At 39.5% G+C, this 26,172-nt stretch overlaps 2 protein-coding genes and 1 pseudogene across 3 annotated transcripts; 1 reads left to right on the top strand and 2 right to left on the bottom strand.

The window, feature by feature from the left end:
* Positions 1-524: 524 nt before the first annotated feature.
* On the bottom strand, positions 525-10,610 carry LOC110194443 (histone H3). 2 transcript variants are annotated; one of them, XR_013487135.1, is made up of 3 exons: positions 9,848-10,610; positions 4,959-5,135; positions 525-1,690 (listed from the first exon to the last, which is right to left on the bottom strand). XR_013487135.1 is itself a non-coding variant. In XM_078155709.1 (1 exon), exon 1 carries the CDS (start codon positions 10,196-10,198, stop codon positions 9,788-9,790), a length of 411 nt encoding a protein of 136 aa, XP_078011835.1. In that variant the 5' UTR covers positions 10,199-10,610; the 3' UTR covers positions 7,542-9,787. The 2 variants fall into 2 exon arrangements, 1 of the variants encoding a protein (XP_078011835.1); XM_078155709.1 differs by lacking the exons at positions 525-1,690; positions 4,959-5,135 and having other exon boundaries at positions 7,542-10,610.
* A 463-nt stretch (positions 10,611-11,073) lies between these two features.
* On the bottom strand, positions 11,074-11,604 carry LOC110194442 (histone H2A type 1). The gene has a single exon (XM_078155714.1). The coding sequence runs from the start codon at positions 11,540-11,542 to the stop codon at positions 11,150-11,152; it is 393 nt and encodes a 130-aa protein (XP_078011840.1). The 5' UTR covers positions 11,543-11,604; the 3' UTR covers positions 11,074-11,149.
* Positions 11,605-17,928: 6,324 nt separating this feature from the next.
* Positions 17,929-18,499, top strand: LOC110194445 (histone H2B type 2-E-like; annotated as a pseudogene).
* The last annotated feature ends 7,673 nt before the right edge of the window (positions 18,500-26,172 follow it).

Raw genomic sequence — 26,172 nt, 5'->3', positions numbered from 1 at the left:
TATACAAAGTTAATATCTTCTGATATTTTATAATGTATGCTAGCATTTTCAAATAAGCTTTTTTGTTTTGTTCAACAAATGTTAGCATACATATCAAAGCCTTATAAACTTTAGTCCAGCCTTCCCTGTTTCTTAATTTTAATCATGTTTAAATCTCAAATCCCGGTGTTTTGCTTTTATACTCTGTGAGCCATACCTCAGCTTCATTTTAGAGATTTCCCTGGAGATTTATTCTGTAATGGGAACATAGTAGGAAAGAGAAGAGCTAAAACCTGACCACTCTCCCTTTGGGGTCTGGCTCCCCTATGATGAATCTATGTTGTGAGAACCCAGAATTGGATCTTTTGTTGGAGCAGGCCCCCTTGGGCCTTGAAGCACACATGTATCTTCCTGTCTTCTAAACTAGATTATGGGGGAAAAAAATAAGAACAAGAACTATGTTTTCTTTTTCAAGCAAACCCAGTCACAGAAGTCATAACAAGGTTCTCTACTCACAGAATTCTAATATTCTTAACTGAGGATGGTACTTTTTAAAATGAGATTTAATGTCACTATGAAGATTTTGCTCATTTCCAAAGCAGACAGTAATGCATATAATAACATTGAAGGGAAATAATAACAAACTGAATACCTTCTCTGTGCTCAGCCTGGGGAATTCAATGAGGCATAAAAAAGCTAACTTCAAATAGCACAAAAATCTAGTTCAGAACACAGGATACAAAAAGATAAATAGCAAACACGGTTAAGGAAGTAATACAGACAATTAAGTACAGTACTAAAGAAAAGGAAAGTTGCCTTAGTCAAAAGAGTGCTGCACCTTGAGTTAGGAGACCTAAGTTCAAAACTTAGCACATATTTAATCAACTGTAGGACATAAAAAATTTACTTTACTTCTCAGCCCTGTAAGGTAACTCTCAGAGCCAATGTTGCTGTATTGACTTTCTATCTCCCTGGAAACCTGTGAATCCCAGAAATTCCCACAGAGGGAAGGAGAACATGTCAGACATGAGATTTACTGCTTCAATCCTCTAGGACAGAGAGAGCATAGTAAAGCTGTCCTTTAGGAGTTCACTCTGGGACAAGAAGACATGCAATTGGAGAAGGGTACAAAATCTATATATAGTACCTCCTCTGTGATCACTCTCCCAACCTCCATTCACATTAGCAGGTTGAGTCCCCAGAGGGTTTCTCCCCGAGATTTCTAGAGCTAATCCTAAGGAGTACAGGAATCTAATGCTCACAAGGGTATGTTTCCCAATATCAAGGAATCAGTTATCATCTCCCCAATACCAGTCAACTAGTTGTCATCAATTCACTCTTATAAAGGGAAATCCACTGAGGCATAGCAAGGAAATAATTATAAAACAAATCCCTTAAGCTAGGAGAACATTCTCCCCTCTATAAATATTCTGTCCCTGAGCAGAATGGGTTCAAACCTGAAGAACAAAACACATATATAGGGAAGATATGTGGTTGATAGATGTTTCCTGATTGAGAATCCTTTTCTCCCTTCTTGGAGTGGCCACCAAGTTCACTTTTGGTTGTACCATAGCTGATGAATGAATCCTTTCCTTGATCATCTGAGCTCTTCACTAGACTCAGATGCTGCTGCCAGAGGCCCTGTGGAACCAGAGAGCTTTGATAGACTGCTTGGTCACAAGTGTGCTCCTATCTCAGCATACTTATTCACCTAAGATTAGAAAAGAAGAAACACAATAGAAACAGAGGCACCTTGAACTCAGGGACAAAGTGGCTGGGTGGAGGAGTACTTCACAGCAAATAGTCATCCTCACTCAAAATCTATCAGAAAAGAGAAAGAAAACTGAAAAGGCTTTGGGAAGGAGGGAAAGAGCCTAGGGTTGGTTGGTTGGTTGGTTTGTTTGTTTCGGTCTTTTTTTTATGTGAACTAAATTTCTTGTGCCATCATCAATCCTTCTTCTTCTTTAGCAAATTTTTTAATAAATTAACTTATTTATTTATAATCTGTCCCTCCCACTGAACACGAAAAGACACACACACACACACACACACACACACACACACACACACACACGCGCGCAACCTTCATCATAAACATGCAGTCTGGTAAAACATATTCCCTCATTGAAAGTGCCTGAAAATTCTCTCTCTCTCTCTCTCTCTCTCTCTCTCTCTCTCTCTCTCTCTCTCTCTCTCTCTCTCTCTCCATTTTAAGTTAAACTCCTCTCTGGCAGGAAGTGAGTGGCATCTTCACTCTTCTACACTCATGGTTTATAATTGTATTGATCAGAGTTCTAAAGTGTTTCAAAGTGTTTTTCTCTATAATGTTGCTGTCATTTGGAAAAATTATTCTTCAAATTCTTTTCACTTTGTACCAGCACATAGAGAGAGGTCTTCCCCATCTTCCTCTAAAATCATACATTTTGTCATTTCTCATGGTACAATAGCATTCCATTTATATGCCACAATTTGTTCAGCCATTCCCTAATAAGAAGATATGTCACTCCCTTCATTTCCAATTTTTGATTAGTATGAAAAGAGCTGCCACATATATTTTAGTTCATGAAGTTTTTCTCTTCTTCTTTCTATACCTTGGATGGTTAGGCCCAAAGGGCAAGTACAGTTTGGTAACTTTGGGGGCATAGTTCAAATTGCTATCCAGAATGCCTAGACCAATTAACAGCTCCATCAGTGCATCAATGCATCTATTTTCTCATATGCCCTCTAACATTTGTCATTTTCCTTTTTTTTTTTTTTTTGGTCATCTTTGCCTATCTGATGGGTATGAGGTAAAACCTCAGGATTTCTTTTATTTTCATTTCTTTAATTATTAATGATTTAGAGAATTTTTGTATGGTTATTGATAACATTTTTTTCCCTGTGAAAAACTGCCTGTCCATATCCTTTTGACCAATTATCTATTAGAGAATGGTTCTTAGTCTTATGCATTTGAATCAAGTCCTTATGTAGCACTAACTGCCTTGGTTATATTTCATCCCTTCCCCCAAAGTTCTCTGGTACCTTTAACAGGGTTTGGAACAGTCTAGGTTTTCATCCAATTGCTCCAACCCCCACTGATGATGTTCTTCCAATTGTAAGGGTGATCCCCTGCACCCAGTTCCATTTAGTCACTAATAATGAAATTAGATTTTACAAAGAAATATGTACTAGAAAAGGTATAAGCACAAATATACAAACTTACTCCCCCAACACTTGGGAGACAGAAATCTCCTCCCTTATACTACCTCAGTCTCTGGGTAAGTTTAGTTCGGTTCCTATGGAGCACTGTCACAGTTCCAAGTTCAAAACCCCCTCCAGGCTTAGGGCCCAGGCACTGTAGCTTAGGATCTTTAAACTTATGGAAGACCTTGCAACTTTGTTTGCTTCTATACATTGTGTATCTAATCTATTCCACTGATCATTTTTTAAAAATTAGCTACAGATCATTACATTTATTTCTCCTTTGTAGTTCAATTTGAGATCTGTTACTGACAGACCCCCCTTTTTTCCATTATTCCTTCCCCCCTTTTTTTCATTATTACTCTTGATATTCTTGACTCTGTGCCCCTCCACATGAACTTAATTTGTTTTCCCTAGCTATAAAATATTCCCTTGATAGTTTGACTGGTACAGTATTGAATAATTAAATTATTGTAGTTTTGGTAATATCATATTTGTTCACCCTACCTATGAGCAATTAATATTTCCCCAATTATCGATCTGTTTTTGTTTCTGTAAAGAGCATTTTATATTTGGATGCATATAGTTCCTGCATGTATGTCAGTAGGCACATTCCCAAATATTTTATAGCTTCTATGGTTATTTTGAATGTAATTTCTTTCTAGCTCTTCCTGTTGGGTTTTACTGGTAACAAAGAAGAAAGCTGATGATTAATGTGAACTTATTAGATAGATAGGTGGATAGATAGATAGATAGATGGATCAGGTAGGTAGATAGACAATATAGTGGAATAAGGTCTTTCTAAAGGCTTAGGGAAAACAGCATGGGGTTACATAACCCAAAGGCAGGGAGAGAGCCAAAGGGGCATTAGTTGCCACACATCTAAGATTATAAATCACAAATGCTACTAATCAGCCTCCCAGTGGAGGCTATTTTCACACCAAGAGTTCACTTCATCACAGGATCATTGTAAGATAAGTGCTTTCCAAAATTTAAAACTTTATATAGATGTGAGCTATTATTAAATAAGTTAATTGTAATGAACAGTGTTGAAGTATGAGGAGTTTGAGGCTAAGCCTTGGGGTATATTAATATTTAGAGAGAAGACAGAAATTAAGTTATTAAGAGATGAGGTAATCATAAAAATACAATAAGAACCAGGACAGTATAGTGTCATGGAAACCATGGAGGAGAGAGTTTTAAGAAAGAAAGATTACCAGCAATGCTTAATGATTTAGATAGGTAAAGGAAAATCAAGACAGAGGTAGAAAAGGGCATTGACTTTGGCATATAGGAGGGGTAATTCAGAAGAATAAAGTTTAATGTAGGGAGTGGGGGATGGGAAGATGATAGATTAAAATAGGTGTACTATAGACAAAAGAGCAATAGAAGGCAGAGTCCAAATTCTGTCTGTACTACTTAAATATATGATCCTCTGAAAGAACAGCACAGTTTTATCTAAACATATTATTCTAAAACATCAATAAAGTCTCTTGTTTGGCAACAAGAGAGATAAGTTTAAGAGGCAGGTTAGAGTCAGGAAGAGAATAGTTACAAGGATTCAAATGAAATTGAAAAGGGAAGACCCAGGGATTCAAGTACAGTGGAGGTTCAGTGGAATGGAAGTTCTAATTATAGATCATTAGCATTGATCACATTTCTTATTTTTCACCACCATCTTCTTTGTTAAAAAAAAAAAAGGAAAGCAGAGTAAAGAGAGGGGAAAAGTAGAGTAGGATATCATAGAGAGAAAATATAATTAACAATCATAACCAAGAATGTAAATGGGAAGAACTCACCCTTAAATGAGAAGTAAAAGCAGAATATATTAGAAAATAGGATACAGGGGCAGCTAGGTGGCACAGTGGATAGAGCATCAGCCCTGAAGTCAGGAGGACAAAAGTTCAAATTCAGTCTCAGACCAAATGCTTGACATAAGCTGTGTGTCCCTGGGCAAGTCACTTAATCCCAATTGCCTGAAAAGAAAATAGGATACAACAATATTTTTTTTTACAATAAATACACTTGAAACAGAAAGATTCACATAGTTAAAATGAATAACTGAAGCAGAACCTATCATGCAGAGAAATTGTTAGCAATTGGAAAGACCAGAGAAGACCTCCTACAGAAGTGGAAACTGAGCTGAGTCTTGAAGGAATCCATGGAAACTATGAGTTAGAGGTAAGAAGGAAGAGCATTTCGGCATACAGGACAGCTGGTTTAAAGGTATGGAGACAGTATACGAAGGAGTATGATGTTAGAGGAAGTGCAGGTAGGGCAATGATACTGGATCAAAGAGTGTGTGAAGTTTTGAAGAACTTTAAATGTAAACCAGCATACTGCATATTTGATCCTGGAAGTAATAGGGTACCAGTGGAGTTCATTGACATTATCAGACAACATTTTTTTAAAATCACCTTATTATCTAAAAGGAGGATGGATTGGAATGGGAAGAGACTTAGGGCAGGGGAGACCAGATGAAAAGCCATTGCAGTAGTCTATGTGAGAGGTGATGAGGGACTGAACTATTTCTCAGATGAATATAACATGTTTAAATGTTAAAAAAAAAAACATAGGCATAAATGGACCTTTCCTTAATGTGGTAAATACTATCTCTATAAAACCAAGAGCTAGAATTTTGTGTAATTGAGAAACAATGAGAGGTCTTTATAATAAATTGGGGGTAAAGCAAGAATATCCATTATCACCACTATTATTTAATATAGTGCCAGGCATGCTATTTTTAGCAATGACAAGAAAAAAAGAAATTGGAGGAACAAGGGTATGCAAAGAAGAAACAAAATTGCCAATTTTTGCAGATGATATATGGTGATGGTCTACTTAGAGAAACCTAGAGATTCAACTAAAAATTAACCGAAACAATAACTGTAGCAAAATAGCAGGCTACAAAATAAGTCCCTACAAATTGTGAGCCTTTTTCTATATTACAAAAAAAAAACTCACGAGAAGGAGATAAGAGAACTTCCATTTAAAATACAGAATTATAAATATATGGGAGTATACCTACAAAGACACAGGAATTACTGTATATGAATGCAAATATAAAACACTATTTACAGAAAAGCAGACAAAACTATATAATTGGAGAGTACTAGCTATTCACAATTGAGTATGCCAATGTAACAAAAGCTATAATACTACTTAAATTAATTTACTTCCTCCATGTTATACCAATTAAAATAAAAATAAAGTTACTTTATAGAGCTTGCAAAAATAATGACAAAATTCATGTGGACAAACAAAAATCAAAAATTACAAGGGAAATAATGTAAACAAGTACTAAGGAAGGGAGCCTAATAATACCAGAATTCAAACTTTATTATAAAGCAATAATCATCAAAATAATTTGGTACTCATTCAAAATGGAAAAAAAAATGATTAGAGAGACAGATTAGGCCCAGAAGATACAGAAGCAAACTTAGTGGCATAGTGTTGATAAACCCAGAATCCCCAGTCACTTGTCTATAGACTCACTATTTCAACAAAAACTTATGCAAAAAGTGGAAGGTGGTCTAGCAGAAAATCAATTTATGCCAACATATCACAATAAACTCCAAATGGATACATAGAAGATGACATAAGAAACAACTCAGAAGTACAGTTAAATTTAGAATGCAAACTGGGGCAAAATATTTTCAACAATTTTTTCTGAAAATAGTAAAGTTTTGCTATCAATATCTATGTATAAATGATTCAAATGCTATACCTTAATAAAGCTTAACTCTGCACTAAGACTTCTGGGACATTGTGTATTTGAATCAGCTTTAACCTTTAATAATGTAAAATGGTGCTGAGACTTTTGGGACCCCCTCTTATAAGAACTATTCCCTAATAGATAAAGGGGCAAATGATATATAGAATCAGTTTTCAAAAGAAAAATGTACAGTATCAACAACCATTTGAAATATAGCCTATATTTAAGAGAGAGACAGAGGAATGCAAAATAAATGAACTTGAGGTTTCATCTCTCAGCAATATTGGCAAAGATGACCAAAAAAGAAAATGATGATTATTGGAGAAAACACAGGAGTGTAGAAATATTATTGCACTGTGAATTCATCCAGTCGTTATGGAAAGCAATTTGGCACTATAACAAAAAACTCACTATATTATGCATACCCTTTGACCCAGTATTAACATTACTAGGCCCCAAAGATATAATTGACAGAAAGAACCCATGAGCATTTGTAGTGGGTTTTTTTTTTGTAATGGCAAAGAATTATAGTATAAGAACAGAATAGAATATTATTGTGCCATAAGAAATAACAAAAGAAATGTGTTCAGAGAATCCTAGGGAGACTGCTATGAAGAAAAAAAAAAGCAGAATAAAGTGAACAGAACAAGAACAATGTTTACAATGATTATGACAGTTTAAAAAAAACTTTAAGAACTTTAATCAATGCAGTAACCAATTACAGTTTCAGAGGACCAATGCTGAATAGGCTTCCTACTTTCTGACAAAGATGATAGTCTGGTGATGCAAATTATGAGAAACACTTTCTAACATGGCCCATATGTGGATTTGTTTTTGCTTGACTCTGCTAACTTACTACAAACTAGGGAAGGGGGCCAGATAATCCAGCTAATGATAGTAATGCCAAACACAGAATGAAAGAAAACAGTATTGGAGATGTTTTTAAAAGAATTCACTTAAGAGTAAGATGTCAACAAGATAGGCCTTAAATTGTATTAAGTTTATATACTTTTAAAAAGACACAAGCTATGCATAGTGGAGATTCCTGATTGTCACATTCTGTCCTCTTTCTGTTCTTCCTTGTATATATCTGTGTTTTCAAGTTCAGAATCACACACGTACACACACCCTCTAAAACAGAAAAAAAAAATGGCAACTACAGAATTTTTAGTTAGAAGAGACTTCACAGATCATCTAAGCCCAATTTCCTTGTTTTACAAAGGAGAAAACTGGGACCTAAGGAACTGATAGGGTGCTTGAGTGCTTGTGCTTGTACTTGGATCCCAATTTCTCCCTAGTCTCAGAAACACTGTCTCTGACAATTTCTCTCCAGCCCGAGGACACTGTGCCCACTCATGAGTGAGCCCCAGCAAGACCCTTATCTCTTTCCCTGGTGCAGCTACACAAAGCTGGGTGAGAGAGTGCTGGGCTGCTCAGGCCCCAGCCCTAAAATCATGTCTCTGGAAGTCTCCCAGTTCCTTAGTAAGCTCCTGTCTTGTGAGAAAACTTTCCCTTCTTGCAGTGCATTCTCTAATGAAGACAGAGAGAAAGGTGTCTTGTCTGGCCCAAGGAGTTTTGTCCCTGGCTGGCCCAAGGACTCTTCTTTCTGCCACATTCCCAAGATCCATGCCTCTGACATCTCTCTCCCTGTCTGGTATACTCCCTACACTTTCCCTCCCAAAGGCACCTGGACCTTTTAGATTACCTAATTAGTATCCCTGGCATTCTTTTCCCATCCCCTTTTCCATATAAACGCTAGCTCCATCCTCAGTCTCTCGAAGGTTCCTTAAGAATCCTTGCTCGCTGAAAAGTGTAACAATAAACTTTTCGCCACCTTGACATAAAGAATGCTTGGTCTGTGAATTCATTCCAGACGACCCAGTCCTGTACTCAGTCTTTGATGAGAGGTCTCAACCTCTCAGACCCCAACAGAACTGGAGTCATTTAGGAAAGACAACATAGCTAATCAAAGAGGTTACTGAAATAAAACCAGTTCTGGTTCACAATGGTAAGCCTAGTATGTGTAATGAATGGACAAGGTTAAATGGTTAAAGAGATGATAAATTGTACCATGCCTCAGTGGAGTAGGCAACAAAGCTTTTAAAATCTTGAGTGGCCCCCTTCAATAGCCCACTATTAAACTCCAAGCCCCCAGGGTCCCCTCTCCAGTACATGCTCCACAAAGCTAAAAAGGGTATATTCCTTCCATGTCACTCCCCTACTCAAGAAACTCCAAATGCTTCCTATTATTACTAGGATCAAATGGAGACTTCTTTGACATTTAAATTCACAATCTAGTTGGAGCTTACCTTCCTTTATAGACTTATAGAGGGACTACGTAACTGTGGTCCCAAAAATAATAGGATTTTGCTGGCCTTCTCACACGCATTTCATCTATCTCTGCCTTTGCAGACTAACAGTAATAGCTCCTACTGTGTGCCAATAGATTTAGTTACCTCATTTGATACTCCAAACAACCCTGAGAAGTAAATGGTCACCCCCATTTTACAACTGAGAAAAATCAAAACAGGTTTTAATAGAATTTAGAACTTTCACTACACCACTCAGTTGGAGTAGACTTTCTTTCCCACAACTCACTCCCTCATTGTGCCCAAGTCGCTTGAGCTTCCCCCTCTTCCCACCTCCCTATACTAGAAATTTACCTTACTTTGCTTCCCAATAGAGTAAGATTGATAGGAAAAAGATTAGATATGTGTTTAGTAGGGGAAAATACCTCACTTACCTCTCTTAGCAGCATTGAACTTAAACCTTACTTTGAAAAAAAGCTTAAGCATCCATCATTATCTCCTACAGGCCCTCCCCAAATTTCAAGAGGTCACAACTACTTATAGTGAAAAAATGGGTGGCTCTGAAAAGAGCCTTTGGGGGTATTTGGGATTTCTGGATGACAAATTAAGCCCTCTCCCCGCGGATGCGGCGAGCCAGCTGGATGTCCTTGGGCATGATAGTCACCCGTTTGGCGTGGATGGCGCACAGGTTCGTGTCCTCAAACAACCCGACCAGATAGGCTTCGCTGGCCTCCTGCAAGGCCATCACGGCCGAGCTCTGGAAGCGCAGGTCGGTCTTGAAGTCCTGCGCGATCTCGCGCACCAGCCGCTGGAAGGGCAGCTTGCGGATCAGCAGCTCGGTCGACTTCTGGTAGCGCCGGATCTCCCGCAGGGCCACGGTGCCGGGCCGGTAGCGGTGAGGCTTCTTCACGCCGCCAGTAGCCGGCGCGCTCTTTCGAGCAGCCTTCGTAGCGAGCTGCTTACGGGGCGCCTTGCCACCGGTAGACTTACGAGCAGTCTGCTTAGTACGAGCCATCTCGACCAGAGAGCAGAAAACAGAAAATGGAAATTTTGGCGACAGTCACCTTATTTATAGAGTAAAGCTGGTTCTGATTGGACTGAACAACACACAAATCTGAACTGTGACTCAGGATTGGTTGATAATTCCAGTACAGGTATTCTGGGTAATTTGATTGGGTGACTATCCATCACGCCCCTCCCCCTTCCTCAATTTTGCAGTGTTCTTTCAAACAGCTAACTTCTTTCCGATCCTGACCCCTTTATTCACAGGGCCGACAGCTTTGTCCTGAATATATACCTTTTTTTTTCTAGTACTGTGTATGCTTCTCCAAAATTGCTACCGTCACCTTAAAGACTAGAATACTTTGAGATTTGAAAAGACCGCGCTAAAACACGATTGGTTAGTTTGGGCATTTCTCTCCCGCGCCTTTTCATTTTCCAGACCACCCCAACCCCCTTCTTAAATTCACCCTCATAGGCAGATTACAGATGAATTTAAAACTACTTAACTTCTCTTTATATCGCTTTAATCTTGTAATTCCAGTATTAAGAATCCTCTCCCTGTAATTTTTTTCAGCTGCAAAGCTATTGTCCGTTTTTAATCTCATAAGATTTCTGGGTTTCAGTGGTGTACCCATATGGCTAGGCAACTTTGAAAAAACACCGTTTTTAACATGTTAGTAGTTTGATACACTGAATTTTTGAAACGACCTAATGGCGGGGCATGGTGGCTGTCTGGTGGGTGGTTTTGGGGGCCTATAATAACGTATCCAGAATGAGTACTCGCTTACTTTGGCACCCTCAGGATTAATCTGCCTAAGACGCCTTATTTGGACATTAAAGACCCAATTACTTTCACAACATATGCCATCAGCTCTCGTTTTGAAGAGATGCGTGGCTCTGAAAAGAGCCTTTGGTTTAAGTAAGGAAGGCGAAGAGTATATCCTAAAGCGCGGCTAAAGACACTCTATTTGCCCTTAGCTTTGTGGTGACTCTCGGTCTTCTTGGGCAGCAGAACAGCCTGGATGTTTGGCAGGACGCCGCCTTGAGCGATAGTAACCTTGCCCAGCAGCTTATTAAGTTCCTCATCGTTGCGGATAGCAAGCTGAAGATGACGAGGAATGATACGAGTCTTCTTGTTATCTCTAGCTGCGTTGCCCGCCAGCTCCAAGATCTCAGCAGTCAGGTACTCGAGCACAGCAGCAAGATACACGGGAGCACCGGCCCCAACGCGCTCGGCATAGTTGCCCTTGCGGAGCAGACGGTGGACACGACCGACAGGAAACTGAAGACCAGCCCGAGAAGACCTCGTTTTAGCTTTAGCGCGAGCTTTACCTCCCTGCTTTCCTCTTCCAGACATGGCGACTAAAACGAGCTTTCGACGAGAACAAAAAGCAACTACCTAACGTCAGGCAACAGAACCTATTATACCATTTTGTGGTAGGATAAAGTAAGCTTTCGGATTGGTTAAAAACAGCTTTCGATGAGGTAGCCAATCAGAAAGTAGGTCAAGAATCTGCTTAATTACAGGCGCTCTTCCCACTTGTGACTATTTAACCCAATCAGAGATTAGATAAGCTAAGCCTTCATTTACATAAAAATCTTCAACCTGCTGTAACCTGACTCCTGCCTTTCTTTTTCTGTTATTTTTGTAGTACTGTTCTGAGAAACTAATATTGTTTTCGTTCCTCAAGTGGGCTCCAGCCTCAAAGATTGTCTCCGAGAAACTGGTAACTTAAGCGAAAAATAATAATTCACATTTTTGAATGTGTACAAAATGATTTTCCCATAGCAGTCTCTTGAGGAAACCGTTGCTTTGCCAATGAAATGAAATCAGGAAGATGAAGCAATTAACTCAACATTGGATCTAAGGAATTCAAAATCAGATCTTCTGATTCGGGATCAGTTCTCTTCCGCTACAGCTCCAGCTTCCCACCTTGAAGTAGGGGTAGGTACTGGGGCACTGACATATTCAAAACCATCTCCTTCAAGAACGAATCCAAATTTCTCAGTCCGAATTTAATTTGATCTCCCTGTAGTTGGGCCCTATTCACGACCTTCCCCTGTTCTTTTTAGGCTTAGATGCTTTCTTCCTGGTTTCTTCCCATTCCTGTCTGCTTACATTCAGGATTTCAGTGAACATAGAAAAAAAGTCTCAAAATAAGTAGAAATAACTTAAGGGTTTATTGAATGAGCTCTTCAGAGAGAATGCAGGAAGATAGGCAATCTTTTGTCTGCCTCAATGGCACCCAATATTTGTTCAAGCCTGGAAAATGAGACCATGCACATAATTATTTGCAGAAGGTAGCTCTATCTGGACAATAATAATCCAACTACAATAGGAACCACAAATTTGGGGGTTATAACCCCTATTTAGAACCCAACATGGAACTAATGGGGTGTTTGGGTGCTTGTGCTTATACGTGGACCCCAATTTCTCCCTAGTCTCAGAAACAGTCTCCAATAACTACTCCCTAGTCCAAGGACACTGCCTAGCAATTACTCATGCATAGGCCTCAGCATGACCCTTATCTCTCTTCCTGGTGCAGCTACACAAAGCGGGGTGAGAGAGTACTGCGCTGCTCAGGCCCCAGCCCTCAGATCATGTCCCTGGAAGCCTCCCAATTCCTTAGTGAGTTCCTGTCTTGTAAGAAGGCTTTCCCTTGTTGCAGAGCATTCTCTTATCAAGACAGAGGGAGAGGGGTGCCTTGTCCAGCCCAAGGAGTTTTGTCCTTGGCCAGCCCAAGGACTCTTCTTCCTGCCAGACTCCAAAGATCCATATCTCTCTCATCTCCTCCCTGTCTGGAATACTCCCTATACTTTCTCACCTATAGCTCCCAAAGACACCTGGACCTTTAGATTACCTCATCAGTGTCCCTGGTATTCCTTTCCCATGCCCTTTTCCATAAAAATCCTAGCTCCATCCTCAGTCTCTTGCAGGTTTCTTAAGAATCCTTGTCTGCTGAAAAGCGTGACAATAAATCTTTGCCACTTTGACTTAAAGAATTCTTGAGTCTGTGAATTCATTCCAGATGACCCATCCTGTAACAGAACAAGTGATTGATTTAAGAATGGAAAAGGAATACAAGGCTACATATTATAACATTTATTTAACTTATATGCAGATTACATCATCCAAAATGACATGCTGGATGAATGAAAAGCCAGAATTGAGTTTGCCAGGAGAAATATCAACAATCTCAGATATGCAAGATGATACCACTCTGATGGCAGAAACTGAAGAGGAATTAAGAAGCCTCTGGATGAGGATGAAAGAGGAGAGTGTAAAAACTGGCCAGAAAGTTTAACATCAAAAAAACTAAGATCTTGGCAACTGGTCCCAGCAGTTGCTAGCAAATAGAGGGAGAAGAAATGAAAGCAGTATCAGATTTTCTATTCATGGGCTCAAAGATCACTGCAGACAGTGACTGAAGCCATGAAATTAAAAGACACTTGCTCCTTGTAAGGAAAACTATGGCAAATCTGGAAAGCATACTAAAAAGCAGAGAAATCACCTTGCTGACAAAGGTCAATATAGCCAAAGCTGTGGTTTTTTTAGTGGCAATGTATGGCTGTAAGAATTGGACTATAGGGAAAGTTGGGCTCTACAGAATCGATGTTTTTGAATAGCGGTGCTGGAGAAAACTTTTGAGAGTTCCTTGGACAGCAAGGAGATCAACTCAATCAGTTCTTTAAAAATTTAATTCAGGCTGGTGATGGAACCCTTCTTGACAATGGATGTGGTATGTAACAATTAATTTGGTCAAGGGTTTCAAAATACTAAAAATTCTACCCAAACAAGAAAGGGAGTAGTGGCAACAGAAAATGTAGTAATTCGTTCAATAAATATTTAAGTGCTCAATTATAGCAAATGCCACTGTGTGACTGAAATAAGATCCATTGTGTTATGAAAAAAATTAATTTGGTCAAGGGTTTCAAAATATTGTTAAAATTCTAAAATGAGGATAAGAAGTTAGATAGTGGCAATAGAATATGATTCTTTCATTCAATATATATTGAGCATTCTATGTTCAGAGATCTATGCTAGAAGCTAAGACAGATAGACAATTTAGGTTGTATAGGACCAGCCCTCATGGAGCTCATAGTCTAGTTGGAAGATGACAAATAATGGGGAAAGTATTAGATTTAGATATAGAAGGAAAATAGTCCCTGCTCTCCAGGAATTTATATTCTACTTAGGTGTAAGGGAAGTTCAACGTGAACATAGTGTAAAATATGTGTATCTGAGTGCTGAGGCAACTCCCTTAACTTACACTCAAGAGCTGGCTCTACCAGAGGGCATCTTCTACCTTTAGGTTAAAGGTACCTGCAGTTACTTACTCCTAAAACTATAACTAATGAACTTCTGTCAGTAAGCTTAACAGTAAGACAGTAGTAGTGAGTATGTGTGTAGGAATATAATACCTGTACCATACCTAATTCACATTGTATATTGAGTACTTTCCTACTCTTTTTCTGGGGAAATCCTAGACATGAATCATAACCTAAACTATAAGCAATTTTCTCCCAAAGTACCACGACAGGAGTTTACTCAGCTTCCCAGGACTAAAGTTAATTTAAACCAAATCACATGCCTGGATATATGACAGAGAGAGGTCCCAGTACTACAGCCTCTGTAGAAATATTTTGAAATCCTTGGATAAGAGACATCAGCAGTTTTGTCTAAATGATTATTTCAATGCTGCTGTCGACAGTGACCAAGTGAACTTCTTTATCAATCATAAAAGTATTTGGTCATTTATTCTCCTTTCCCTCCTTGAACAAGGGATGTTTTCTAATTCTGATGACAGTCACCCATATATCAAATGTGGAGCACCCCCCCAAAATCCTTCCCTTGGCTGATTTCACCCTTCTTCCCTCCTATCTTCTTATCTCTCCCTTTCCTGTGAAAAATATTGCTTATACATTATAAATTGCCACAGAATGCCATTGATTGGCTGCACACACCTGAAAAGTTATTTTTTAAAAAATCTGTACCCTCAGAAGGGGAAGCTGTAATTCAGTGAACAGTCTTCCTTAATATGCTAATAAATCTTCTTTTCAGTTTAGTTACTAAATTATATGGCCCCCAATTATTTGGATCTTGGTTGGTTTTTGAGATTCTTCTTGAGTACTCCAGGAAACCAGGCTGGGAAGTTCCTGAATATTTTTGTGTCAGAAGTAGGATAGGGGCAGTTAAGGGGGCAGCTAGGTGGTGCAGTGGATAGCGCGCCAACACTGGATTCAGGAGGACCTGAGTTCAAATCCAACATCAGACACATAATACTTACTAGCTGTATGACCCTGGGCAAGTCACTTAACCCCTTGCCTAGCCCCCCCCCAAAATCAAAAAACAATTAAAATTTAAAAAAAAAAGAAGTGGGATGACTGGGACTCTCCAGAAAAGTGACAGAGTTTACCATAACCCAGAACAGCTAGAGAACACATAAGGTAAGATTTTACTCAGGTAGCCTCCTGTGGTGACCATTTTTCTCTCTCATTTCAAAGGGATGGTTAGCATCATTTTCACTTCAAAATTGTCCATGAGGAATCAAATTGGAAATAGGATAGACCTTTGGTAATTTGAAAATTTTTCATGCCTCCTAGGTTATATGACCAAGACTCAGTATAGCATCCCAACAGCTACTTCCCAAGACTTATCTTAGGAATAGTAGAAAGCAAGGTCTGGGTATGTAAACCTGGTATCTAAATAGGAGGACCTCCTCATTTTCAAGTCAATAACTCAACTGGGTCTAAGGGCTTACCCTTAATCTCCTGTTCCTTGGCTTTTTCTTTCCTCCCTGACAAAATAAGTAGAGATTCTTTTTCTCTAGATTGTGGGCCTGGGTTATTGTTAGAGTGTATACAAAGTCACATTTGAGTGACAGTGAGGTCTGGAACCCCAGAGGAGAGCCTGAGAATAAACTTTCTCTAACCTTTTCAAATATTTTGGAGACTGAACTGTGGGTAGCCCTTCTTGCAGCAGGACATTGTGAAGAAGTCCCTCAGTGGGTAACCCCTCTTGATAGTGGCCCCTATGCAAGCTATGGTTAGCTTGAATCCCAGAAAAAACAGACAGCTACTTTTGGGCAAAAGCCTAAGTGAAAATAAAAATCTTCTCCCCATCCATTTTAAGGCAGTCGCTGATTCTCTGCCTAGACTGGAGTTGGACTTGGTCCTTTGGTTCACTTAACTATAAGGCAATTTTGCCATTTGGAGGCCTCAAAAATGGGAGATAGGAGTGAGAAAAAGTCCTAGGTCTACACTGGAAAAAAGCGATTACATTTTTTAAGCTAGCCAGGAAAACTCAAGCTGTTATGTAGTAGAGCCAAGATTCAAATTCATGTTATCTGACTCCAAATTTGTTCTGATGCCCTTTGTTCCCATATTCTTCCAATCTTGACTTACACTGTTCCTGGCCACTGACATTTTCCCTGTTTACTGTAATAAAAATTGAATCTTTTCTTGAAAATAAGAACAGTTTCTCTTTTGTTTGGTATATGAAAAAGCCTATTGGGCCAATGAGAAATGGTTGATGCTCAGCAGTTTTGCCAGCTGACCCTGGTTCTGTATTTGTCTTTCTCCAAGTTTTAGCAAAACTCCCTCAACCACTTCTGTTTCTTTTCCAGTCTTTTTCTAGACTATCCCTATGACCAAGTCATAGAAAAAGATATTGGATCCAGAATGAATCTAATATAACCCAATTCTTCATTTCATAGCTCAAGAAACAAAAAGATTTCACGTCACAAATACAGGCAATACAAGAACCAGCTTCTCATGGCTTCTAATACAGTGCCCTTTCCACTTGACACACTGCTTTTCCCAGAAAACTTCGTATTGGTAATTTTATTTTCTCTGATCTCACCGTAAACATTAACATAGCTTTGAAAGCAATTTTTGCATGTGAATGCACCGTTCCTAGAATATGTTTTGTATCCACTTCATGGAAAAAATGGCTTTCCCAAAGAATTTCACCATTTCTACCCCAAGAAAAAACGCATCACATGCCTGTGAATATGCTCAAAACTACTCAATTCTATGTCACTGGATTCTTTAATTTAATTTAAAAAATAAATGTTAATGATGGGCGGAGTTGACAATGGTTTGGTTTCCATGAAGGAATAAATTTCAATTGAAGGAATAAAGCAGATGCTCAAAGTACTGCTAACTTTTTTCTGTCTAAAACGATTCTGGAGAGTGGGTGGCTGGCTCTTACTAGAGCTTTTTGGCTTCTTGTGAAAATGCAGGCTTGTGGTCTTGTGCTGTAGCAAAACTGCCGCTCTGGGCGATGGTCACCGCCCCGCGGCTTGTTGAGTCAAGAAAGAGAGCCTGCGGTTATATGGTGGAATTCCTATCTGCCATCTCACGGGCCACGCAGTTCCAACAGCTCCAGCATCACGACTTCCCGATCCTGAGACTGTCTGAGCCGGAATCTTTACAGAGCAGCATACGCATGCGCCGTACTAGAAACTGCAGCACTTCCAAGCATCCATAACTGGAGGTTTTTGTCCCAGCTTTCCGAATCCACACAAAAAGCACTGACTGAAAGCAGTAAAGTTTGGCAGGAAAAAAATTCCTAATGCAAAGCCAGGGTTAGGGCATTCTGCCGCAGTTTTAGGAAGTGCGGCAAATCACTATGTCATTGGACGCGACGTATATTTATGTAACCAATAGGAAAGCAGGATTGGAATCTGTCATTTACATTGGACAACGCTTAGTCATGATAACCTTACCAAGAATTCTCCAATCAGAAAGGTGACTTGTAGGTACCTCTATTTGCATACGCCCTGTATAAGTATTAAGGGGCCCTGCAATAGAAATCGCGAATTCGCTTGGACTGCATTGCCTCCAAGATGCCTGAGCCAGCTAAGTCCGCTCCTGCTCCGAAGAAGGGCTCTAAGAAAGCCGTGACCAAGGCACAGAAGAAGGATGGTAAGAAGCGCAAAAGAAACCGCAAGGAGAGTTATTCCATTTACGTGTACAAGGTGCTGAAGCAGGTCCACCCCGATACGGGCATTTCCTCCAAGGCTATGGGCATCATGAACTCCTTCGTCAACGACATCTTCGAGCGCATCGCCGGCGAGGCGTCCCGCTTGGCGCATTACAACAAGCGTTCCACCATCACGTCCCGGGAGATCCAGACGGCCGTGCGCCTACTGCTGCCCGGGGAGCTGCCAAGCACGCCGTGTCCGAGGGTACCAAGGCCGTCACCAAATACACCAGCTCCAAGTAGGTTACCCTGGGAGATTCTCAACTTGAAAAATCCAAAGGCTCTTTTAAGAGCCACACAATTTCATTAAAAGAACTGTAAATACTAGATTCTCTTGGAGTCTCAAAGGTTTGCAAAAGCCCAAAGATTTTTTTTCTTCTTTCCCCCTCCCCCTTCAGTCTAACCCTTTTCTTCCTCTCCTCTCCTCCCTTTAACCCTGTTTGCTGTAAAAGACCCTTAAGTGAGAAAAAACTGCATGCATCTATTCCATTTTTTATGGCCTATGTCTTCGGGGCTGTGGTCTAGAAGGATCTCACTATGTGGTGCCTCCTTTCCCCAAACCTTACCTTCTATGCGGCAGCCAGATTTGTGCAAGACTTGTTCTTTGAATATTTGAACTCGTAGAAGCATCTCATGCCCTTCCCACGGACATGCACTGTTTTTAAGCATGAATAGTCCTCTCCTTTAAAGGTCTAATTTCTAATCTGAAATCTGTTTTCCACTTTACCCCTGACAAATCCTAGCCCTCTATGTGTTATGATGTGGTGTGGTGTGAAGTGAATGTGGATGAAAGCAAAGTCATCTTAAAATCAATTCAAGGTCTTGTCGGAGCTCTTAGACACGAATACTCTTCTGTACTCGACTGTACAACGAGGTTTTTCTCCTTTAATTCCCCTTTGATTATTCCTCACTTAAAAGAACAGGAGAGTAGTGGGAGACGGAAAAAAGGCCAGACTAGTGAGGAGACATTGTAAAGGATGCCCACTGACACAGGAAGCTGAACTCTCAATCCTCTGCTGCCACCAAGCGACTTTTTTTTTTACAAGTCGTCCCCTCTCTTGACTGCCACACCTTACAATCCCCTTGTTCTTTTACATCTTGTAATGACGAGTATTCACGTGATCACATTATTAAAAAGTACAAGGAACCTTAAAGATATATGTGAACTCACTCATTTTAGAGAAGAGGAAACTAAGGTGCATGGGGTTTTAAATGACTTGCCAAGAGTCACAGGTAGTAAGTTGCTAAGTCAACATTCATACCCAAGTCCTGGTTTCAAATTCAGTACACTTGCTCCTTCCCTAATGCCTCACTTAAATTCATTCTCCTGCCTTGGTCATCAAGGAAGTAGACAATTGGGTTAATAGATTATGCCTGCCCTTAACAAGTGCCTCTCTTCACACTTTCCCTATTGGAAAAAAAAAAACTCATCATTTTCATTTGCAGCACTGAAAAGTTTTTAACAACTTTGTTATGGAAGCTTTCCTGAAAATGTAGGATCCTAGGTTTTAGAGTTGGAAGAATCCTTAGTAAAAACAGTGGGCCCTCCCCCCATGCTATTTCTGTGGAAAAGATGGCGAGAGATAGGTAGAGTAAGCAATAATATAATTAGAATTCAAAACTAATTGAACCTAAAGAGTAGTCAATTTAGCTAACTTTGAAGATCTTCAGTAGGGATCTGTTAGAACTTTCTTAGTACAGAAGTGACAGAGCTAGGATTTGAACACAAGTGCTCTTACCCATTTGTTATCCTTAGCACCTAGCACAGAATCTTAAACTTAGTGGGTACTTAACAAATATGTTTGTTAGATTGTATTGGATGAGTATAAGAATGTCAGGAAGAGGATGACCAGGAGGTCTTCATGCCATATAAGGAAAGATCCAGTCAGAACTAGAGTAAAAATTAAACTTCCTAAAAATTGGAGTTTTTCAAAAGTGGCATAGGCAATCTCAGGAGATAGTAAGTTCAAGCAAAATGTGAACAAACAGTGTTGTAGATGGAATTCTTTTTCTACTGTGGATTTAATCTGATGATCACTTTCCAACTTTGAAATTCCATAATTCTTTGATTCTATGACAATATCACTTGTGCCAAACCTCTCATTTTACCGAAAAGGAATATGAGGTGAAATGGAATACGAAGCACCTTGCTTAAGATCTCACAGGTAGCAACACAAATTCTCTGAAATACTTAAAAATTTAATTTAACAAAGATTTTCTAATGGCACTTTCAATTTTACAGTTCAGAACTTTTTTATGAGTAACCTTGAGGGTACCCAGGTTCAAGATCTGTCAAAGAATGAATATTCTCAGTTTACAATAGTGCTAATTATATCTTTTCTAAGATAATCAAAGAATATATGTACATTATTAATTAAGGAAATGAGATTTTCGAAAATTGCTTGATTGCTGTAGTAATCAGACCTGGTATTATCAGATGGGCTTTCCTTGTCTCTCACTGTCATCTCAGGTCCTAATAACAGCAGGCTATTATCCAGAGGTTCTCCAGGTCAGAAAAACAACCCCCTCCCTAAAATTACTTCTATCCCCGAATGTCTCATGTGACATCAGTCTGAGGATCACTCAACCAGATGCTGAAACAGTCTACATGCCTTAGAACTATGTGTGTCTGAACTCTCCTACTACTCAACCTTGTTTTTTCTATAATTTCCCCTAACTAAGCCTTATTTTTCACCTACTCAAATTCTTACTAGGGCAGATAGGTGGCACAGAAGATAGAGCACCAGGTCTGGAATCAGGAAGACCTGAGTTCAAATGCAACCTCAGACACTTATTAGCTGTGTGACTTTGGACAAGCCACTTAACCTTGTTTGCCTTGGTTTCCTCATCTATAAAATGAGCTGGAGAAGGAAATGGCAAACTACTCTGGTATCTTTGCCAGGAAAACTCCAAAAATGGTCAAAGAGACTTAGACACAACTAAAAAATGACTAAACAACAACAAATTCTTACTATGCTTTGAATACTTCGAATACTTCCTCATTCTAAATCTATATACGACAATCCAGACTTAGTGGAAAATGTGACCAAAAATATTCCAATGAATAATTCCAATATTCCAATAAAATGTGTTGTTAACAGCCTAAGGTAAGATAGAGAAGGAGGATTCAAGGAAAGGTTTGAAATGAGAAGAATGCCCATCCTCCAGATTCGAGAAAGCATCCCTTCAAACCTGCGGTGCTCTCTCCAGAGCTTCCAGCTGGCTCTCAGGAATTCTTTACCACTTATCTCAGGAAACACCCTTTGGCTGTAAAGATCTTGAATATTCTTGTAACATTCATTCTTTAGAATTTTAGAATTCCAAAGAACATCTAGCCCACCCAATTTCTGAAAAACAATCCATTCTGTACCATATCTGATATGTGGCCATCCAGCACTGCTTCAAAGACCTCCAATAGAAGGGGTATACACTTCACCTCATATAGCTCTAATTATTTAGGAAGTTTTTCCTTACAACTAGCCTGAACTGAAGCAAGTCTAAACTTTCTTTCACATGACAGTGCTTTAAATGCTATAAAGTAACCATGCCTCTCCCAAAACCCTTCTCCAGGAAAAACTTCCCCAGTTCCTTCAACCTAATGTGGTTTAGAGGTTCAGGGGTGCTGGGACCTCAATATCACGACACTCGGGTCCTATACCAAAGAATTTGACCCATACCTTCTTTCAGCCAAAGACAAGGTTTGTTAGAACATCTATCATATTGGGCAGACTCTTAAGGAGTTAATAAGCTATTGGCTAAATTATAAGAATCCCAGCAGTGGCTAGATTATAAGAATCCCAGCCTCTTAATGGAGACAAGATGGACCTTATATACAGAAAGCCTGTGGGAGGGATCTAGGAGTGTCCAAGTAGTCCATGAGGTAATAGAATTACCAAAGCTGGGAAGTGGCTGGGGGCCATGGGGAGGCAAGACGATGGAGGGGAGGATTATAGCCTCAGGAGAACACCAGAGATTTGGCTGCATGAGAAAGTCCAAGGTTTTTCCTTTCTGGGGCCCAGTTCCCAACCCAATCAAACCAATTGTAAGGGGAAAAAACACGAAGACCTTCATCATCCTGGTTGCATTCTTATCAATATCCTTCATTAAATGTGCCCAGAACTAACAATATTATAGATGTGGTCTGACCAGGACAGAGTATGGCAAAACTATCACAGCTTTATTCCCTGGATGCTCAAATATCACCAAATTTGAGAGCTGGAAAGGACCTTAGTGGCCATCTAGTTCAATCCTTTCAGGAAATCACTCTATATTATACATACCTGATAGTCATTCATATTCTTTTTTTTTTAATGTCACCTTTTTTTTCCTTTTTTTTTTCCCTTTTGGGCAGGCAATTGGAATTAAGGGACTTGCCCAGAGTCACACAGCTAGTGAGTGTTATTTGTCTGAGGTCACATTTGAACTCATGTCCTCCTGACTCCAGGGCCAAAGCTCTATCCACTTCGCCACCTAGCTGCCCCTACTCATTCATATTCTTAAAGATCTCAAATAATAATTTTTTCCAAGGCTGTCTTCATTTTGAATCCCCTCCTGACTTTCTGTTGTGCATAGCAAAGAAAATGACAAGCTTCCTAGCTGTCTCTCTGCTTGGCATCACCATCTCCCTCATCTTCCAGCAGCTCACACTGGGCTGAGGTAGGATTTTCTTGTTTTCTTTGTTCCATGGAAAATTTTCAAAAGAACAAATAATTCCATGTGAATGAATTTTAAAAGCATTTATTAAGCAATTATTGTGTTAAGTACTAGAGATACAAGTAGAAAATCAAAATAACCCCTGCTTTCAAGGAGCTCACATTCTATCAGGTAGAGATAATATATATAGGAGAAGAGAATGTGCAGAACAGATGCAAAAAAGCACAGTGGTCTTTAGTGTGCAACCCAACGGTGTGCTAGGGCCAGCCATGAGCTTGGAGAGCAACCATTGTAAAATTTTCGGTGTGAGCATTTACACCTCAAAAATCTGTAATGACTACAGATAAAATTTGTTGTTTAGAGCCCATATATTAAACATTTGACAGCACACTCCTGTATTGCTCTATCAATCCTGCTTGAGCTCAGAAAGAGGGCAGTAGAAGGATCAAGAATGAAGTCATCACCAGATTTGAGGCCTGGTAACCATAATAATAAATAATAGTAACTGGCATTTATACAGCACTTTAAGGTTTACAAAGTGCTTTACATCCATTATCTCATTTGAGTCTCATGACACCCCTGAGTGTAATAATAGCAAAGCAAATGACAATTTTTTTCTTTAGTTTCATTTCTATTGATAATATTCATTCCTTAGCCATTTCTGGCAGTGAAACTTTTTGACATTGCCAAGGATTTTGATGACAAAAACTTTCTTTCTCAGGTGACTACTGAGAAGGTTGAGGTTAAGCACCTATTAAAGATTATTTTCCTAGTTAATGTCTGGGGCAGGCCAAACTAGAAGCAGGGCCAGAGGACTGGGGGAGAGAGGTGCTGCTTATTCCCAAAGCTTGGGCACAAAGTCCTAGTCTGCCTCCACCATAATTTCTCTCTAAGAACTGAAAGAACTGAAAGTAAAATACTGTCATATCAGCGAATGACCTTCCCAGATAAATGCCCAGAAGAGAGAATATGTCCCTCATTAAGCAGTGCACTATCATTCTCTTATAATAATGTCTATTTCTTCTCCCTACCTCACTCAGATACCTCATCTTCAGTTCCTCTCTAACATTTGTTGACCAGCTCATTTTGTAGTAATTAGACTGGCTAAACCCATCTTTGCCATAGTGGAAGAAGGCATGGAGTTATACTGTAGCTTATTCCCCATGAAGGCTAAGTTTATGGAGCCAAGGTGGATAAAATCCCAGATTAGTTCACCTCTCTATGTATATCAGCAGGACAAGGTAGAAGAAGAGCAATTGGAGAAATATCGATGAAGAACAACATTGGTGAGTTTTGATATCACGGAAGATATTACTATAAAAATTTGTAATGTCACAGTCTCTGGCAGTGGAAAATATTTGTATTTTTTCAAAGATGGTAACGTCTATGAAAAAGACATTGTGGAGCTGAAAGAGGCAGATAAGCCTTTTGGAGTTATTCTGTAATCTTCCTTCAGGGTGACTCTAGGAATGTTTTTCTCCCAGACTCAGGTTCATTCCAAAAGAGTCTCTTTTGCCCTTCAGCACATCAGTGGTTGAAGGTCTCAAATGTTAAGACTTTCTTAGGTAATGAAAAACAATTGAAGAAGCTTGTGTCAGAAAGTCATGTGCATACCTATGCATTAGGAAGAAAGTTTTTCCTAAAAAAAAAAATATGTATATATATCTTGTATTTTGACACACCTGACAAAAGAATCTATTTCAGTCTCAAAGAATGCATCAGAATCCCTCACTAGCTATTACTGACTCTTTCTCCATTCTGTTAACAGAACAAAGATATGAGTCATCACAAGCAGCTGAGAAGCACACATATTCCTGGTTAGCTAAAAGAGCCAGAATTTACTGAGCTTTTCCTGGAGTTTCTCCAAAAAAGAAACATAAAAAGACAGATACGTGAAGACAGTTCTGTCTGGGAAGTGAAAGTCAAGATTGGTTTGGGGGTAGAGTAGGAACCAATATTGGATGGGAGGTTTCATTCCTTAACTAACAGTTGGAAATATAGTGTTAGATTCTGTCACTGTCCCCTCTCTACTCCCCTCCATTTCAATAGTTCTTGCACTTTGCTTTTTACCTTTTCCCACATAATCAATATTCTTTTTAAATCATTCATTCTCTTCTTCTCTAAAGAACATCTCTTTTTCCTCATGTTGTTTCCAGGTGAAATAAATATCTCCAGCAAGAATAAGTCCCAGAATAAGCAGGATCACACCCTCCACAGCTGGGCCCTCTAGAAGAAAGGATCTGGAATGGAATGGTCACATTCAGTGATTAAACATAAGGCACATAAAACTTCAGCCTATCCCATTCTGGGGAACATCAAAGCTACTCTCTAAAAGGAAGGAGCTCCAACTGTCAGCTCCATACCTCTGTTCATCCTAAAGATCTAGATTGGAATGGACTCACTTACTTTCCATTACAATAGTTATATTTCTGAATGTAGGAAAAAACTAACCTGCTGTGGAAATCCAGCCCAACTTCCTTGCTTGAGGATGGGGTTCTGGATGTACTTCTCATAGAGTCTCCTCTGACAATCACAGATGCTACCACAGAAAACAGATCATTTCCATCAGGAGGTGGGAATTCTGCCAGGGATGGGATCCTTTCTCCCCAGTGATCTCTGCCCTATACATGAGCCTATAAGTACCTTCCAGCTGAAGTATATGCCAAATGTATAGCCCGATCTTCATAACCTTTCATTTCAGTTCAATAGCACTTGGGAGCTATAAAGACGTGATGCAGGACTCTTGAGTTGCACTCCATAACAACCACATCGAGCCCTGCCCCTGGACACTAGTGGCTCATCTCCTTATTGATTTCCTCTCTCTGGGTTCCAAGCCTATCAGCGAGTATGCTCTGGATCAGTGGTGTCTCATCCTATCGAGCAGAAAATGTGAGAAAATTCTATTTCCCTCATTGGATTCTGTCTGCCCCAGTAGAAAGTCGAGCTGTATGTGAGTCCAAAGTGAAAGCCACTTATGGCCACACACACTCCCCCCATGACTCTCTCTCTCTCACGCACACACATACACATACAATTTCCCCTTTACCTGTCTTGGGTCATACAGACATTAAACAAATTGATTCTAAGACTGATTCTGAATTCGTCCATGTGGTGGCTTCTGACTAATTCTGAGATTACTCTCACTCTTCAAAGCGTTCATGACAATGGTAACACGGCTTTGAACTGCTTACTGAATGAAATGACAGTACCCAGAATTCCTTAGGAACAGTTTTCTGGTTTTTAACCTATTATTTACTACAAATAAAAAAGGATAGTTAATATGCTTACTTTTCCTTTGACCTTTCTCCAACACCAAAGATAGAGGATCTCAAACACCATTGCTAACA

Source organism: Phascolarctos cinereus, unplaced genomic scaffold, assembly GCF_003287225.1.
Source record: "Phascolarctos cinereus isolate Bilbo 61053 unplaced genomic scaffold, phaCin_HiC Scaffold_5;HRSCAF=322, whole genome shotgun sequence".
Taxonomy (NCBI): Eukaryota; Metazoa; Chordata; class Mammalia; order Diprotodontia; family Phascolarctidae; genus Phascolarctos; species Phascolarctos cinereus.
This window is presented reverse-complemented; position numbering and strand designations above follow the sequence as displayed.

Bases quoted from the DNA above. Each gene is read 5' to 3' on its own strand.
- LOC110194443 (XM_078155709.1), bottom strand. From the start codon at position 10,198: ATGGCTCGTACTAAGCAGACTGCTCGTAAGTCTACCGGTGGCAAGGCG.
- LOC110194442 (XM_078155714.1), bottom strand. From the start codon at position 11,542: ATGTCTGGAAGAGGAAAGCAGGGAGGTAAAGCTCGCGCTAAAGCTAAA.